General features: G+C 37.3%; 1 protein-coding gene and 1 long non-coding RNA gene across 3 annotated transcripts in view; one reads left to right on the forward strand and one right to left on the reverse strand.

Annotated features, from left to right (window-relative positions):
* The window catches only part of LOC140159268 (uncharacterized), a 486,168-nt gene that overhangs the window by 9,285 nt on the left and 459,651 nt on the right, over nucleotides 1-17,232 (forward strand). The gene's annotated exons all lie outside the window — the stretch shown is intronic.
* Nucleotides 1,158-15,506, reverse strand: LOC140159266 (protein SET-like). 2 transcript variants are annotated; one of them, XM_072182680.1, is made up of 7 exons: nucleotides 14,945-15,506; nucleotides 8,429-8,618; nucleotides 7,263-7,426; nucleotides 5,781-5,854; nucleotides 5,275-5,384; nucleotides 3,569-3,613; nucleotides 1,158-2,982 (listed from the first exon to the last, which is right to left on the reverse strand). In XM_072182680.1, the coding sequence occupies exons 1-7, from the start codon at nucleotides 15,296-15,298 to the stop codon at nucleotides 2,876-2,878; spliced, it is 1,044 nt and encodes a 347-aa protein (XP_072038781.1). In that variant the 5' UTR covers nucleotides 15,299-15,506; the 3' UTR covers nucleotides 1,158-2,875. The 2 variants fall into 2 exon arrangements, with proteins under 2 accessions (XP_072038781.1, XP_072038780.1); XM_072182679.1 differs by having other exon boundaries at nucleotides 5,260-5,384.

Consider the following 17,232-nt stretch of genomic DNA (forward strand, 5'->3'; position numbering starts at 1 on the left):
GATACATAATGCCTCATTATTGTATAGCAAGCTATTTGAGTGGTTCTAATTTTCCACCCATTTTACAGTTTATAGTTCATGGTCTCGTTTTATTCAGTTGACTGAAGACCTAAATGGAAAACAAGGGTCAAAAATATTTTCTTGGCCTTTGTAAATGTGTGCTTCTGAAATTATCTGTGAAAAGTATCATGGAAATAAAAACCTAACAAAAACTACCAGATATACAGTAATGTATCATTACATTGTAACCATCATTAATGTAACCAAACTTGAACAGTTCAAGACAGTTGTCGATCATCTTTTTAAAGGGGAAAGCAAAACATCTAGCTCTGCGACACGTGCGGTCAAAAATCACTGCAGACAACCGAACACACAATTGTCTCAGCGGAAAAGTGTCCATAAAATAGTTAGAGAATAAAGGTATTCGCCTTGTTGTTTTACTTAAAATAATGATGTCGCCCGTGTTATATGAGACGATAGATACACTCCAGCGGCTAAAAACAATAACTTTATTCTCATTCTCAGTTCAAATGAAAATATCATACAAATTTTAATCAAATTAAATCCTACATTTTGCAAGGAATTACCCAGGTCTTAAAATTGATCAGTCCCGTTGTTGCTGTGCGCCTCCGATTGGTCCAAATAGCGAGTACGCGTATTGCGTCGACGCACACGCGCAATATCACCAGGGTAAAGCTGGGTAAGAACCAATAAGATTGCAGGAACGTTCTCAAGTGTTTAAGAATAGACAGTAAAGTCCCATCAACACTGATCTTGAAATTCCAGTGAAATGCTATTATTTTTTATGTGAATTGAAAACTTCTTACGGTTATCTCAAAATGAAGTTTTAGGACCAAACAACAAATATTGCTGTACTCAAGTCCATACCTCATTTTCTTTACTCAATTAAAGTTGTTTTGAATTGGAAGTGTTATTCTTGAATATGTCGACACTTTCATGTTCAAACACAACAGTTACTCGTGACACATGAATTGATAATATCATTTGGTCCCAAAGATATATACATGCAAACTTCCACCAGTATCCATGAAGTCATGTTTTATACCATATACCATTATTGTGAAAATGTCCTCTTGTTTCCCTTCATGTACTGCCTAATAGCACAAACATTGATGATGATATGCCTTATTAAAGCCTTCTATTACAGAGTCATTCAATAATTCCCTGCTCCAAGTGGCAAGTTAGCATAAACAAGATCAGTTTGGTCATAACAGCAGACACTTATTTTCTAACAAATTGCGAAGAATTCATAAATATGCAGCATGATCCAACATGATTGCTTATATGCTTGTAACATGGATGGTTTCCAAATTTGGCTACCTTGTTTATGCATGAATAAAACAAAAGTATGATATTTGTATTTCAATTTCCAAGTTAAATGTTTGTCCATTACTAATTATTTTCATCTCTACTATTTGTATATGGTTGTCCCACAACTTGTCTGTTTAAGGGTGATGCAGGCATATTACTGAATGGCTCTATAATCAAACAATTATTTGATTAGTTTTGAGTCAAATCCCAGTTATTGTTACAACACATATTCTATTAGCTTTGAAGTTATGTAATAATCGGAATAACTACCATAGCAATAGATGAATACAATTTTTGAATAGATCGCCCTGCACAATAAGCATGTTGCACTCATCACCTGTGAATGTCTGCAATTATAGACTGAATACAATTTACTGCTCTCTTCAAAGATACCAATCTTACAGGTACAAGTGATTAGCATTTCTTTGACATCTATGGTTCGATGCATAGGTACGGTGTTACGGTACAGTATGAACGTTGTAGTGCAGGGTGATCTACTCAAAAATTGTATGCATCTATTGCTATGGTAATTAATCCTGTTACATCATCACTTCTACGACAAATTAGGGAGGGGTAGAAATGATTGAAAACTAGCCGGATTGCTCCAAAAGTACAATTGAAATTATGACTATGCATAAGTAAACTATAGCAACTGAGTTTGCTTGCTTAAAGTTAGTTAACAGGTAAAGACTTAAGTGGATCTGGATTTGGTTGGATGAGAAGGGCTGTTGCTTATAACACAAAAGTAGTGAAAAAGTCCAAAGACCCCGCACTAGTGGGACAACAGCTTGTGACATCAGCTGCACAGTGGATCCACATCTACATCTTGACTCAATGTTGTCGTTGGTTAATGAACATTGGGAAAATTCCTGATAGGCTATGACAGTCAAAGATCAGTTGGTTGGTAGCAGGAATGAGATGGAAAGAAGCAGCATTGTATTTGGAATTCACCAATTGTAAAGAGCCTAAAATTGGGAGGAAAATGTAACAAATTTGGGTGGATTGGGGCCAATGTGACATCCACTCCTGTGTTGGATGCAACAGCACTAAATAGAAAGTCACATTTTGGAAGGAAAGAGCACCCAATTTGGGTGGATAATGTGCCAATTTTGTATCCACTGTGTGTAATTATATGACAGCTTGGTCACTTTTGATTTTCCTGGCCGGCTATGATAAGCCACATCTCCCAAGCCACCGTGATGCATGGGTCTGACAGCAGCAAACATACCAACAGAGATAAACCACCGAGTCAAAGACATCACTGAATCAGGTTCCCTTTGCATTTGATATCATTCATTAAGCGCTGATAGCTAGCACACCACTTCCAAACGTATTCCAATTGAAGGTGGATATTAAAACCATGTATTATAACAAATATTTACAACACAAAATAGGTGCCTTGGTGCCCAAACTACCAGACTCTCTAAAGCAAGAGAGGAGGTACCCATATAACCATCACATTACCATGGTGTATAGAGGTTGTTTGGAGAATTAGCATAACCAATTTGAATAATCAGTTCCGGTAATTTGATTGGCTGTTGATCTATGGCGCTGAAGCTTTTGAATCGTCATCTTCTCCTTCTTCAGCTTCATCTCCTTCTTCTAAATCTTCATCACCTTCTTCTCCTTCTAAGTCTTCTTCCTCCTCTTCTGTAAAATATGACAAATTATACATGAATGTTATATAAAGCTGCATCAATCACCAAATTTTGCTATGCATCGCTTGTCGCTTTTGTATTTATACTAATCACAGCGATAGCGATTGCAAACGACAATTAACATTTTTTTTAAATGCCACAAAATACATTTTTAGAACATCCATTGCTGTCAATAATTATTGTTTTGAATTAATTCATCAACAAAAGTTAATAATCAATAAAGGTAAATTTATTAGCAAAATAGATCCAGTTGATAGAAAGTGATTAGTTGATGCATTCATGTGTCAAGCGATATCGCTCGAAAGTTGCGATTTCTTTAACTTGCAAAAGCGACATCATTTTTGCCTTGCCAATTTGTATTGCTTGTGGCTCACAATAAAATGGGATTATGGGTATTAAACCCAGGAAATCCTGAAAGCAGCCCACAAAAGTTAAATTACTGGGTAATTTTTGTCAAAAGTGGCCCCCAAAATAACAAAATTATTTTAAGGCCTGTTCTATATCATCTAACTCATCATAATTCTGGATCTTATAATTGGGATATACAAATTTGGTACAAATTTAGTATAAATTATTACCTTCTAAGACGGCATCATCACCAAGTTCATCATCGTCATCATCACCTGCAAAGGAAAGACAAAGAGGTAACTTAGTTTATTTTTGTTTCAATGCACTGACAGGTTTAAAATAAAAAAATAAATAAATGTAGATATTTATATAGCGCTTTATGCCGTAAACAGCCTCAAAGCGCTTTACATTTATTCCGCCGTCATTAGAATATGTCGGAACCATGTTTGCAGCCTACAAGTGGCGCAGGGTCCATCAGTACAACGACTGTGACTACCCCTAACAGCTTCCCATTGCACCTGGGTGGGGTGAGGCAAGCGAGGCAAAGCGCCTTGCCCAAGGGCGCAACACGGTGGTGGGACGGGAATCGAACCCACGCACGTCAAGCAAGCTCTCGGATTATGAGTCCAAGGCCATAACCACTGAGCCACCGTGCCCCAGGTTTCTGATTTGGAGTGTACTGCCCAAATGGGTAAGGATAAGTTTAACTGGAAAAGGTATTAAGAGAATTTTATGTTTTAAAATTAATCACTGTAATCACAACCTGACTTTCACTGCACTCAATACCCACTTACTCTCACCGATTCATTCACTCACTCGACCAGGCAGTCAATAAACCAATCACCAGAGATGCAAGTGGGGTCTGTCAAAATTTCCTCAACATGTGAATAGTAGAAATTGTGAAAAGATAAAGCCCAACATTGGCGAATAGGCTACGGCAGGATTTAAATTGATATTGCACTTCATTGACTTTGAGTGAATGTATCACTAGTGGGGGTGAGTGGGTATTGAGTGCAGTGAACGAGTGTGTGATGATCACACTGTGATCCCAGGTAAAGTGCAATAAAAAATATGTGCTTTAAAGTGACAGATAAATCATTAAAAAGGGTATTTTTCAAATGAACTAAAAACATTTTCCAGTTCCAAACTTGTGTAAAAACAATTAAGAAATTTAATAATTGCAATGAATTTGCTGCGATTTGGAAAGTGAAACGACAAAATTGTATAGCCATACAGGTTCCGCTCACCTAAAGTAAGTGGCAGTCAGCGTGTCATGGATCGAAAAGAACCAGCGCTGACCGTAGTCTGTTCAATTGGGAGCCCATCATGCAAGGTTGATACTCATTTTTTTTAAATGTACCCTTTTCAACTGTAAGTGATGCTGCAACTTTTCTTTGAATCACACCAATTCATTCAGCCATTAATTTCTTAATTAATTCCAATCCTTTTCATAATTTTAACCAGGGAAGCAAAAAAAAATTAAGGGTGTGACACCCCCATAGCATATTTCCTGATCCCTAACGTTCACTAAAAAGATTATGCTCCAAACAAATGTTCAGCTCACTCACACCTCAGGTTTTTTTAACAGCCTCTTACAACTCTGTGCTACTTTCAATTAATGTACTCCAAGTTATAACCATACATACAAGTGACTGAGGACATTCTTTTTTGAGGTGTTAGCAAGGCATTAGCCAGAGGGGTGTAAAGGTGTCATTTGGATGCCCTGTTTTCAATTTGGACACCCTAAAATTCTGATTTTTATAATGGGGTGAATAGGAAGTGGACACCCTGATTTTGTAGAATAAGGTATTTTTGACAAAGATGCCCCTCTGGCTAATGCCTTGGGTGTTAGTAGGAAGGGTTAATATGATGTGGTATGATATGACGATGTGGTGATGGAACATAACCCCACACCACTCACCAAGTTCTTCAATACCTTCTTCTTCATCATCCTCATCTTCTTCACCATCTTCATCCAGCACCACTACGTTTTCATCGTCATCTTCCTCATCGTCGTAGTCGTCTTCGTCGTCTAAGTCTTCATCACTGTGGGTGAAAAAAAAATCATATATGAGTGGATATTACAAGTACCACTGTTTTATTGCTGCTTTCAGAAATTTCAATCATCATTTAAATAAACTGTTTAACTGAGTTTGATAGACAGGTGACATCAGTCACTTTGTCACTTTTGAAACTTGACCATTTGTCATTCAAATGAGTACAGCTTAGTGGAATAAAATCGCATCCAGCCGAACCTGCCGAATAAGGTTCATAGAACAAAATTTTCCATCTATTCACTACTTTATTTTGCAATTAAGTTTTAGAATCTTTAGGATACTCCTTTGGTTTACAATGTAAGTGTTCAGATACCGGTACTTTTTGAGTGCAGTATGATTGTTGCATGCAAATTATGAACTTTGCCCATGGGAATGAGAGTCCTACCTGTCTAATTTGACACCATTCTCTGGCACCAAGTAGTACTGCAGGGGATTGGGCCACATATCATCTTTGATCACCTGAAAAAAACAAAGCATGAACAAAATTAACAAGTAGGTCAGTAAATTACGAGGTACGAAAATGTGTCCCTGCCGAAAAGGCTGTTCCCCCTGGTGCGGTTCCCCCAATGAGGGCTTGGCTTTTGCAGCTTGTAAAAAAGGTCCATAAAATTGAGGGAAACAAACCTTCAATACCCCTAAAAGAGGCACATTGTTTTGGTTTTTTTAAACTCAAAAAACCCAACAACAACCATATTATGACCTCAAGTGACCCTATCTCTCTTTGACCTCATTCCTGTTGGCATCACATGGTATATGATGATATTTTTGGATATCAGAAAATGCTCTTAACATGTGGGAAAATGGAATGTTATAAAATTGTACACCCCCAGCTCAAGAATATATATCGCTGTCAAGATCCCCCTATATGGCTAAAGCCATCAAAAAGGAATAATTGAGTCTTTATCAACTAGAGCGGTTACCGCACCACAGCTGAACCATGGGATATCTAGCTATGAAAAGAACCCAAAATAGGAATATATTGACCCGAGTCTTAAGATGAGTGTCTCCCCCTGGCAATTATTTTTTATTATATTCTTTACTCTTTCATTTGACACCACTCGAGGGGAGGGGGTCATACCTTCTTGGCATTTCAAGATATGAGAAAGACCCAAAATATGAATATTGACCCAGGTCTTATCATGAGTGTCACCCCCGGTGGGGAAAATTATTTTAATATATTATTTGTACCGTACTTCTTTCTCTTTCATTTTTAAAACACCACTCGGGGGCTCATACCATCTTGGCATTTCGAGATATGAAAAGGACCCAAAATATGAATATTGACCCAGGTCTCATGTTTTTATTATATTCTTTACTTTTTCTCTCTTTAATTTGACACCACTTGGTAGGTCATACCTTTGTGGCATTTCGAGATGTGTCCATTTCAGACCAAATGGTTGGTCAGTGAGTAAGTAAGTAAGATACACTAGAATGTAGGCCGATACCATTTCATGGTTTCGCAAAAATATAAAATCAAACTTGTGCATCCCTTAAGGTGGTACTACATCCCTTGATAAATTTGTGAATATTTTTGCATTTTTTTCAAAAACTAATAAAACACTGGTAACAAAAGTTATGTATATTATAGGGACACGGAATCCAGTTACTACACTGGAATTTCAGTGACTCAAGACAAGTAGTTATTGATTTATTGATCAAATATTGGTTTTCTCTCATTTTTGACTGTAACTCCACAACTGTTGTCTGTGCTGAAATAAAATTTTCAGTGCAGTAGTTGTAGTCCTTGCCCCTATAATATACATATCTTACATGTGACCAATGTGCTATCATTTTGAGAAAAATGCAAAAAGACACAAAATTGGGCAGGGGTGTACATGTGGTACCCCCTTAAAATACCATAACCCACCTCTGCAATTTCATCATTGGCTGGATCTGTGTGGTCTGCAAACCAACTGAAGAAGCTTTCGCCATCAAATGTTCTTTTCCTGCCCTTTACCATTCCTTTGTTCTTTGTTGTGAGGTCCATGTTTGGTTTCCATTTGATGGGTGTGGACTGACTAGCTGGTTCACCTGGTGGGTGGATCAAAAGAGACATGTATATCATCATCATTTAAAGGCCATGTTTGTAAGACCACTGGGTAATAATACTATATTGAAGCACTTGGATTTCTAATTATTCAGATAGAAAGGTTAATTTCCCTTCAAATATATACCTTCCCCAAAACGCAGTCTCTTGCCATGTGTATGTATTTTTTCCTCAGTGCTGATTTTTGAAATTCATTGGAATGTTTGAAGGGAACTCCTTCACATCAGAACAGCTGATTAGTCTGATAAGGGTTAAAGTTAAGGTTTAGGACATTTTAGATTAGGATTAGCAGAGACTGCCTTTTGAAAATTAGAAAAGAGCTGTAGAATGCTCTTCTGATCTCTTCATCAAGGAGAGCTTTAGAAGAGCTGTTTGCACCTGTGACCATTAAAACAAAAGAATTTAATGAGGCGCTACATGTATATAAATCGCTCTTGCAAATGCAACTTAAGAAGAGCTGTAGAGGAGTACAATGTATTTCATTTCTCTCAAAAGCCAGTGCATGATTAGGCTAAGGGTTAGGGATACAGTTAGGGTTATCATTAAGGTTAGTGTTTAGGGTCAGAGTTAGGATTAGAGTCCAGGTTATTTAAGTTTAGGGTAAGGTAAGGATTATGGTAATGGTTAGGTTTAGGGTTAGAGCTAAGGTTAGGTTAGGATGAAGTTAAGGGTTGGGGTACGGATTATATTAGGGTTTAGACCTATGGACCGTATGCACAAAGAGTTAGACCAGGTCTAAAGTTAGACCTGGTCTAAGTGGAAGTTAGTTCGATGAGGAATAGTCCTTTACTATTATTTCCTTCCAATAGTAGCTAGCAAATTCTAAAGATTTTAATACAAAGTTCAAAAATAATACAAAATAACTTTTAAGCAAATGTAAAGGAAAATGTCCTTTCACCTGAGACTAAATTCCACTTAGACCAGGTCTAACTTTAGACCCGGTCTAAATCTTTTGTGCATACCAGCCATAACCTTTGTATACCTACCTGTTGTGCTGAGATGAAATTCTTTGTAGATGATGTCATTACCAAAGAATGGATTTTCATTGAAGACAAATTTGATTCTGTACCCTGACTTGATGTCTTCAAACTCCTCTACTTCTATCCTCTTGCAATAATGGAGGCATTCCTCATCTTCCTCTGACAGTCTGGCAGACATCTGTGGGTGATTTATAAACTGATGGCAAGAAATGTTAAGGAATTTACACCAGAAAATTGTTTTCTGTTGACAAGGAGCAGTCTTCAGTGAACGGCTCTTTTCAGAGCCACCAAACCTAACCTTTAAATTTTGCAGATAGGCGAGGTCTGCTTGTTTTCTGTAGACAAGGGGCAGTCTTCAGCAGTAAACGGCTCTTTTCAGAGCCACCAAACCTTTAAATTTAGCAGATAGGCTAGATCTGCTTGTTTTCTGTAGACAAGGGAGTCTCCAGTGAATGGCTCTTTTCAGAGCCACCAAAGCCTATAAAATTATAGGCGAGATCTGCTTGTTCTGTGTTGACAAGGGGCAGTCTTCAGTGAACAGCTCTTTTCAGAGCCATCATTAGGCAAGGGGCGGCCTACATGTCTCATTCTTAGGTACTTTGTCCTGAAGAAGTCTGAGCTACTCCTGACGAAAGCTTGACAGTCCTAAACTTGTCCGACGGCGAACCCACTAATTGTTATACCAGAAATCTAGGTTTTAAGATTTCACCCTGTTATTAGCAGTATACATGTAGCACCACTACCTATAGGCCCCCCTACATTGTAGATCCTTCCTTTAGTGTACATGTATACATGTTCTTTAAACTTAAAGGAGCAACTTTGGATCCATAGCTTTATTCCCCAAACTTAGTAAAAAAAGTTGAGATTTTCTGTCTGTTGACACTACTTGACAGACGGATAATACAACCATTCCAGAAAGCTTCATTTCATTAATTTTCATGCATAAATTCAAGATTAGTTTTATGTTGACTTACCAAGAATTTTCTAACCCACATCTGACTCTGTCCCTAAATTGGGAATCCAAACTGATTCTGAAATTTATGCTAGCTCGTCTAATATGATAGGGGAGACAGCATGTAACTGGTGGGGGTGACACAGCATGTCCCTAACATTGATGCCATGCCAGATGAGGTGTTAACCCCCCTCCCTCTGCATGTAAAACTCTGTTACACATGATTACTAGAACCTTGGTACGGTACGGTACCGGTACCAATTGTGTTTTAATGTACAAAATGTATGAAAGAATTGCAAGTGTGTACAAAACATATGCCTGCTTTTGCCTACAATTTTAATTATATTTTTCATTGCATCAAAATTAATCAATTGAGCAGCCCTCGAATTAAGGATCTGAAGGGGCACAGCAACTTTTTTAGGGCATATTGAAAATTGCCTCAGATTTTCACTGAAAAGGCAAGGCAGCACCGCAGTTTGTAATATTTCAAGAGGGCATCATGGCAACTGTTGAAAATTTGAGAAGGGCACCAAGGCAATTTCTCAAAAGTGAAGAAAACACACACAAACATAGATAGATGATTTTATAATGAAGGGGCAGGGCTGGGGCACCGAAGGCAACTTCATTAGAGGGCAAGGCAAGTAACTGCCTTGGGTAAAGGACATATTTTGAGGGCATTACGGCAGTGGGGATGGGCACCCACGGCAAAATGCCATGGGTGCCGTGGGTTAATTCGAGGCCTGCAATTGAGGAATTAGGCCTCATGTACATGTAGGGCTTGACCTATTTTGCCTAGTTTGGTCAAACCTATATGGTCAAACTACATGTATACAATGCAGTATATTTTCTGAATCAAGACTACACGAATGTACATCGATTGTTTCTAATTAGTACAATCTCAATCTAAACATCGACTGTATACATTGTAGCCATGCATTTGGGGGTGGGGACAGAGTGAATTTTTTTTTTTTTTTGGGGGGGTGAGGGAGGGCAAAAGCTACACATTTTGCTGCAAAAAAGGGGAATTTTTCACAACTTTGGGTTTTTATGGGAAAGAAGAAGAAAAATCTGGGGGGGGGGGGTGTTGTTCAAATAACCCCTTCCCCCACTTAATTAATGCATACAGAATTTACTTTCAAAAATATTCTGAAAGATGTTTCATTTTAATTCTTTTCAGTTTTATTTATCATAAAGTTTATAATTTAAATTCTTTCATTTAAAATTTTTTTTATAAATGATCTTTTGTATCTCATTTGATATTGTGTATGAAGTACCGCTTGTAACAGTTTTAAAGGTAACCTAATAAGTTTATATGATCTTTTGTATAGATAGATATATATTTTTGTATAACGTATAGTCGTATACATCTCTTTGTAAACAAGTTTTAATTTTATATGTTACAATGTTATACATGTCCATAACGTTGAATCTGAATCGATCAATTCATTCAGGATGTCGACCATGTGCACGAGTGTACATGTATGTAGTGTGTGTTGTTGTCAAAACGAAACAAAAGGATTGATAATGGAAACGAGTTCGAAAATAGGCAGTTAGGGACCTTTTGGGGCGAGTAATTGTGCCAATAATGTTGCAACTCAACTGTTTCAGATGAAGAAGAAAATTGTTTGTTAAATGAGGATAAATTCTGCATCAATTTATGTTCTAAAATGGACAATGATGGTGCAGGGGATATTAAAATGAAACCCAAGTGTTCTAGGGAGTAGGGACGATGTTCAGTCAACAGAATTTGACAACTACATTGGTCATAAAAGGGTGGGGATTTGATTCCTGATAAGGCCAAAAAAAAAAGTTGTGTTGCCCTCACAAGCCAAAAAACGGGAGGGTCGGACGGTCAGGATTTAAAAATTTTTTTTATTAATGTACATTTTTGTAGGCCTAAAGACTTTCTACCGTGTACCACGGCCCATTTGGCCCGGCCGCGTTTCAGTTCAAAATTCTCTAATCCATCTACGCTACCAGCTTCCACCCTTTCTCCATATTTCTTGCAAGGTTATCGTCAAAGATACAGCTTTGACAAAGCTAAATTTATACGGTTTCAGAACCAGCAGTTGCAGTCATACATCACAAAATCCATGGTAACGGTATATGTACCATAAACAACACAAATTCAGTGCGAGATGCATCACATACTTTTTAATTTTGAAAATATATTTATGAACATTTGGAACCGGTAAATACCATATAAATCATTTTATTAATATTTTAATTCATCAATAAACATTTCAAGAATATTTTAGTGTATTTGGAGTAAAAATATTACATACCGTATTGTTTGTAATAAACGCCCCCCCTCCAATTTTTCTGTGAAAAATTGATTAAAAATCCATGCTATATCATGTGAGTAAGCTTAAAACTGGCATCAGTCAGTCAGTCAGTCTTGTCAGAGACGATCGGTAAATTGCATGGACAAAACCTGTTATGACTCACACTTTCATCCATTCCATTGGCTAGTTATGGTAGAATTTCACTAGATTATTGCTTGATGATGTACTTACGGGTGTAATTTTGATTTATTTACCACGAAAATGATATTTTCCATGGGCGTTGGCATTAGTATAGCCGTAAATTCCTCCTTTCTACAGGAGCACCATCGGGGAATTTAACCCGATTTTAAAGTTTTTTTCACTGACAATTCACCTTCAATAAACGCCCCCCTTTTGGAAAAATGCAACGCCCCCGGGGCGTTTATTACAAACAATACGGTATTTATTTTTTCTTGAATTTTGATTTGATAAATTAATGAATATATGGACTGATAAAATAGTACGCTTTTTTAATATTCCGATAGACTTTTGAAATATACATTTGCAGTGTTCGAATTTAGGAAAAATAAATGGTTGTCCCACGGACAACCAGATTATAATTTCTGGTTGTCCGTCTAAGTTTTTGGTTGTCCGTAGGCCTACAAATGTGACTTTTGGCTAGATTTATGGTTGTCCGGCGGACAACCGAATCAGTATTTTTGGTTGTCCGGCGACATTTTTAGTTGTCCCGGGCAACCGGACAACCAAAATTTCGAACGCTGTACATTTGTATGAATGAATATTTGAAAGCGTAAAACGGTAAAATACCATATAAATCTTTTCATCAATATTTGTAATTCATCAAAAAACATTAACAAAATATTTTAGTGTATTTTAAGTAAAAATATTACACATTTATTTATTTTCTTCTTGAATTACGATTTGATAAATTAATGAATATACGGATTAACAAAATATTACGCTTAATTAATATTCCGATAGGCTTTAACACAGACTGGCTTGCACGTGGCGTGCACAGTTCGTGATCGAGAATTCAAGCAAGTGACAAGAGACTAGCTATGTACACAAAACAAGTCAGATTCATCGACGTTCATTTTAAATTCGATCCACCGAGTCGGCAATATTTTCAATGGTGGAAAAAACGGGGAAAAACACGTAATTATATGAAAAATATGAGAAAAAGTGTATAAAAATAAAAAATAAAAATAAAAATGCCGGTCGGGAATTTTCACAATTTACGACCGGGCGCGTGAGGGCAACACAACAATTTTTTTTTGGCCTAAAGGGTGTCTGGCTAAAAAAAGCATGGATGGGGGGGGGGGAAGGGTGAGGATTTGACCCTCTGACCATAATGAAAAAATCTGGTTGGTCATCTTATAATATTTAGGTGAAAATTTTTTAAGGAAAAACAATATCATTTTTTTATTACTTAAATTGGTTTTGGAGTGACCTAGAGCTAAATGCTAAGGCTCGACCATTCAACATCACAAATGGAATTACAATATGATTAAGGGGGTACTACACCCCTCGATAAATTTGTGTCTATTTTTGCATTTTTCTCAAAAACTACCGGTAATAACACAGTGGTAACAAAAGTTGTGTACATGTATATAATGATAGGGGCAAGGAATCCAATTACTACACTGGAATTTCAGTGACCCAAGACAAGCGGTTTGTTATTTATGATCAGAAATAAGGTACCGCTAGGGTGTACCCAGGGGTAGCGCTAGGTCGCTTTTTGGGGTCCCGGACCCACCAAAATAGAGTTAGGACCCCCTGTTTTTAAATTCAGAGTTCAGAGGTCCCTGCAGACCCCCAGTTTTTCAATCTAGCGCTATTGCAGACATACTATTTATGCTGCATTTGTGTAACTCGGACTTGCCAAACTCTACTCAGGACCCCCTACTTTTAATTTTCTGCAAGTTCAGGGGGTCCCTGCGGACACTGGAGTGTTTAGTTCTAGTGCTACCCCTGGATGTACCTTGTTTCCTACATTTGTATCATATACTGAACCGCTTGTCTTGAGTCACTGAAATTTCAGTGTAGTAATTGGATTCCTTGCCCCTATAATACACATAACTTTTGTTACCAGTGTGTTATTAGTTTTTGAGAAAAATGCAAAAATAGACACAAATTTATCGAGGGGTGTAGTACCCCCTTAAGAAATGCACATTTTGCCCCATCTGTAACTTTTCCAACTTCCAATTCAGATAGAATAAGATTTTGATTCAACTTCTGTGGAGTTAAACTTGGACATAATCCTGTTCGGAGAACATGTTAAAAAGCAAGTGGAGGTCATTCAAGGTCAAAGGTTCATCTGTGGTCAAATTTTAAAATTGCTCCGATTGGGCTCTTGAAAATTTGGTGGAAATTAAACCTACCTGAGAAAGAGGTGGAAATTAAAGCTACCCGAGAAAGAGATGTTCAAACATGTTAAAAATCAAGCCTGTCATTCAAGGTCAAAGATCATCTGGGATCAAATTATAAAATTGCTCAGATTGGGCTCTTGAAAATTTGGTGGACATCAAACCTACCTGAGAAAGGGAACATGTCATTCAAGGTCAAAGGTCATCTGGGATCAACTTTTTAAATTGCTCCGAATGGGACATTAAACCTACCCGAGAGCGAGAAAGAGGGGAACATTTTAAAAATCAAGCGGATATCATTCAAGGTCAAATGTCATCTGGGTCAAATTTTAAAATATACATATGTAGCTCCGACGATTAGGCTCATCATGAACAGACCTGATGAGGATTTTCTTGTGTGTGAAACCTAATAACTGGGAGATATTTACATATAATATTCTGAATTTTATAAAAGGGGCTAGTATAACCTATGAAGTAGACTCCCTAGAAATGACCCCTCCTGTAAAATGAAACTACCGCCGGTGCACATATATCTCGGCTCGGGTGTTTTTTATTGATACAATGAGCTTTTTTCTGATCTACCGAAAAGGCGAAATCTCAAAAAAAAAAAAAAAAAAAATAGGAAGGAGGCTGTCGATATTGTCACACTCACACCATGGAGGGTCACACCCTATATATACAGGTGTAAAATGAAAATGAACTGCAATTTTAATAGACTCCATGAGGCCGGCTGAACACCAGTGGTGGTGTCACAGACATAGACACATTTATCATGTATTGTATTGTCATAAATTGTATAGGCCTAATATTTATTTAGTTATAAAATTCACACAACATTCATTCATTCAAGTACATTACATACATGCTAAAAAACATAAAAAGTGAATCAAATTGATCCAACATGTCTAATAAAGGATACAGTGCAAACCCAGAAATTGGGAATCTTCTGAATGAGAGCATTCCGCCTGTCAAAATGTGGCTTCCTCAATTTGTTGAATTTCTGCTCCACTTTGAGAATTTCCTCACTTGCTTGCTCATTCAGAGCGTCGATTTCATTCTGGCATGAATCAATGTCCTCAAGAGTTATTTGAGTCTCTGGATTATCATCCAGATCTGTAAAGAGTCCTGGATTTGGTTTTACAGCAGCAGCTGCCGAATTCGACTCATTGTTGTCTCCTGCTGAACTCACCGGCGGCTCTGCTGCAATCGGTGGGTCCATTTTGCTTTGTTTCGCTGGTGTTGGACCGCTAGATGCACTCTCTGTTGCACTCATATTGCCTCACAAAACGCGCGATCTTGCGATGAAAAAAAGAAATCGGTTTACACAAAGACCACAATTAGGCCTACACTGATTTGACTCAACGCAACGTTGCTCAGGACGCCACAAAACTTTTCATAGATAGCGCCACTCACAAAACGTGTGACTACGTAGTAGGTGACCGCTGAACGCTTCGAGTAATCGCGTGTGGGAATTGCTAGCGCTTCTCAATCACTCAAATACCACGAACACAATCACACATGCTGTAAACGCTCACACGCATCTGAAATGTTCACGATGACTCACGCATTCACAAAGCTTTTCCTAAAACCATCTACGATTGGTTGAAATTTCACAACAACTCATTCATCGTGTGATATAGGTTGACCAATAAAAAAATGGCTTATATTATCCACCTGTCGTACTCTTAAATGGCCAAATTAAGCAAAAATATTGGATTTCAGTTAAATTTCTGGACGAAATCCTGTCTTATAGCGATTTTACTAAATATTCAAAAGCATTTCTGGGCATTATTTGAAGAGGAAAGGGGAGATATCAATGTTTCAAATCCAATCAATTATGTTAGGCTCTTTCACGTAATAGAAATTGAGGAAATCCAAAAAATACAAATAATTGTTTGTTTTTGTTTTAGATCCTAGTAAAATTTTCTCTTGTATATTTTTAATTGATTTTTAAATTAAAAACATAAAAAACATAAATTTTGATTCAGAAATTTTAATCGAAGGAAGACTATAATTTAATTGCAGTTATTGTCATCCGGGATCTTGAATTTTAGATAATAACGTCATGTAAGTGCGGCAAATGCAATTATTCGATGAAAATGGCTAATCGGGAAATTGTATTTACGAAACTCACCCTAAACGGGTTAAAAGGTCAAGAAACTCACCCTAAACGGGATAAAAGGTCAAGAAACTCACCCTAAACGGGATAAAAGGTCAAGTAATTTTGTTCACTGCATTTTAAAATTTTAGTCCGATTTTTTTTCCCACAGTTTATCGCAGTGTTTGTTTGTGGCGTAGCTTGGGGTCCTTGTGTTGCTCTGGGTTGTTGAATGCTGTGAACTACCGTAAAATGGGGTAACTTTGGGCACTTTTCAGAGTTTTTAAATCACTGCTTCCAAACAAAACCAATTATATTTCTAATTGACTCTTTTTTATGACATTTAGGATTCCCTTCCACACATTGAAGTTGAAATAGGCCTAGATTTTTTAATAATTTCGTAAGGGTGCCCTAGGGGTTCAAAATAGCCTGACCAAAGTTACCCCGCATTTGGGGCAACTTTGGTCAGAGTATTATTACATTCCATGAAGAAAAAAAAATCAAAAAAATTGATCTTCGCTGTATGTATATGGGCAAGTTGTTGTTTTTGTGACCCCTTGCAAAATTAATCAAGCACACATCCTTGCTTACAAATATCGATTTTTATTTTTTCTCATAAAGATGTAAAAAAATGCTCATTTTTGGTCAGGAAACTGGACATGAGCGACTATTATTTCTTCCAAATATATTTCTTAACAAATTGACACCAAATATGACTAAAAACAATATTGCTGTACGAAAATATGACCATTTAAAAAAATATATTTGACCGACCAAAGTTACCCCGCTGACCGAAGTTACCCCATTTTACGGTACCAAATCGCAACAGTTTGAAATAGTTGCTAACCCCAATATTTTGCCAGGGTGGGTGTGATGATCCATCATGCTGACGCCTGTGTATGGATTAACCTCATAAAGTGCCAATTTGTTCGCATATTTCACCAGTTTGGCTTCAATATGGCAACATTTTTCGCGCATTTGTACCATAAACTTATTCTGTCGCCAAAAGGTGCTGGATTCACTATACTTCACTGAAGAAATTTTTCCACCCCCCCTGTCAAAAAGAAATCTACGCCACTGCCTATCACTCATTAATTTTGGTTATGAGG

This window comes from Amphiura filiformis, chromosome 8 (genome assembly GCF_039555335.1).
Source record: "Amphiura filiformis chromosome 8, Afil_fr2py, whole genome shotgun sequence".
In the NCBI taxonomy this organism is placed as follows: Eukaryota; Metazoa; Echinodermata; class Ophiuroidea; order Amphilepidida; family Amphiuridae; genus Amphiura; species Amphiura filiformis.

What these genes read in the sequence shown, in the direction of transcription:
- LOC140159266 (XM_072182679.1), bottom strand. Translation starts at nt 15,298, where the DNA reads ATGAGTGCAACAGAGAGTGCATCTAGCGGTCCAACACCAGCGAAACAA. An exon ending in AGAAGGTATTGAAGAACTTG is followed by an intron (nt 3,614 to 5,259) that starts GTGAGTGGTGTG and finishes TTTCCTTTGCAG; the next exon opens with GTGATGATGACGATGATGAA. An exon ending in TGATGATGCCGTCTTAGAAG is followed by an intron (nt 2,983 to 3,568) that starts GTAATAATTTAT and finishes CATATTTTACAG; the next exon opens with AAGAGGAGGAAGAAGACTTA.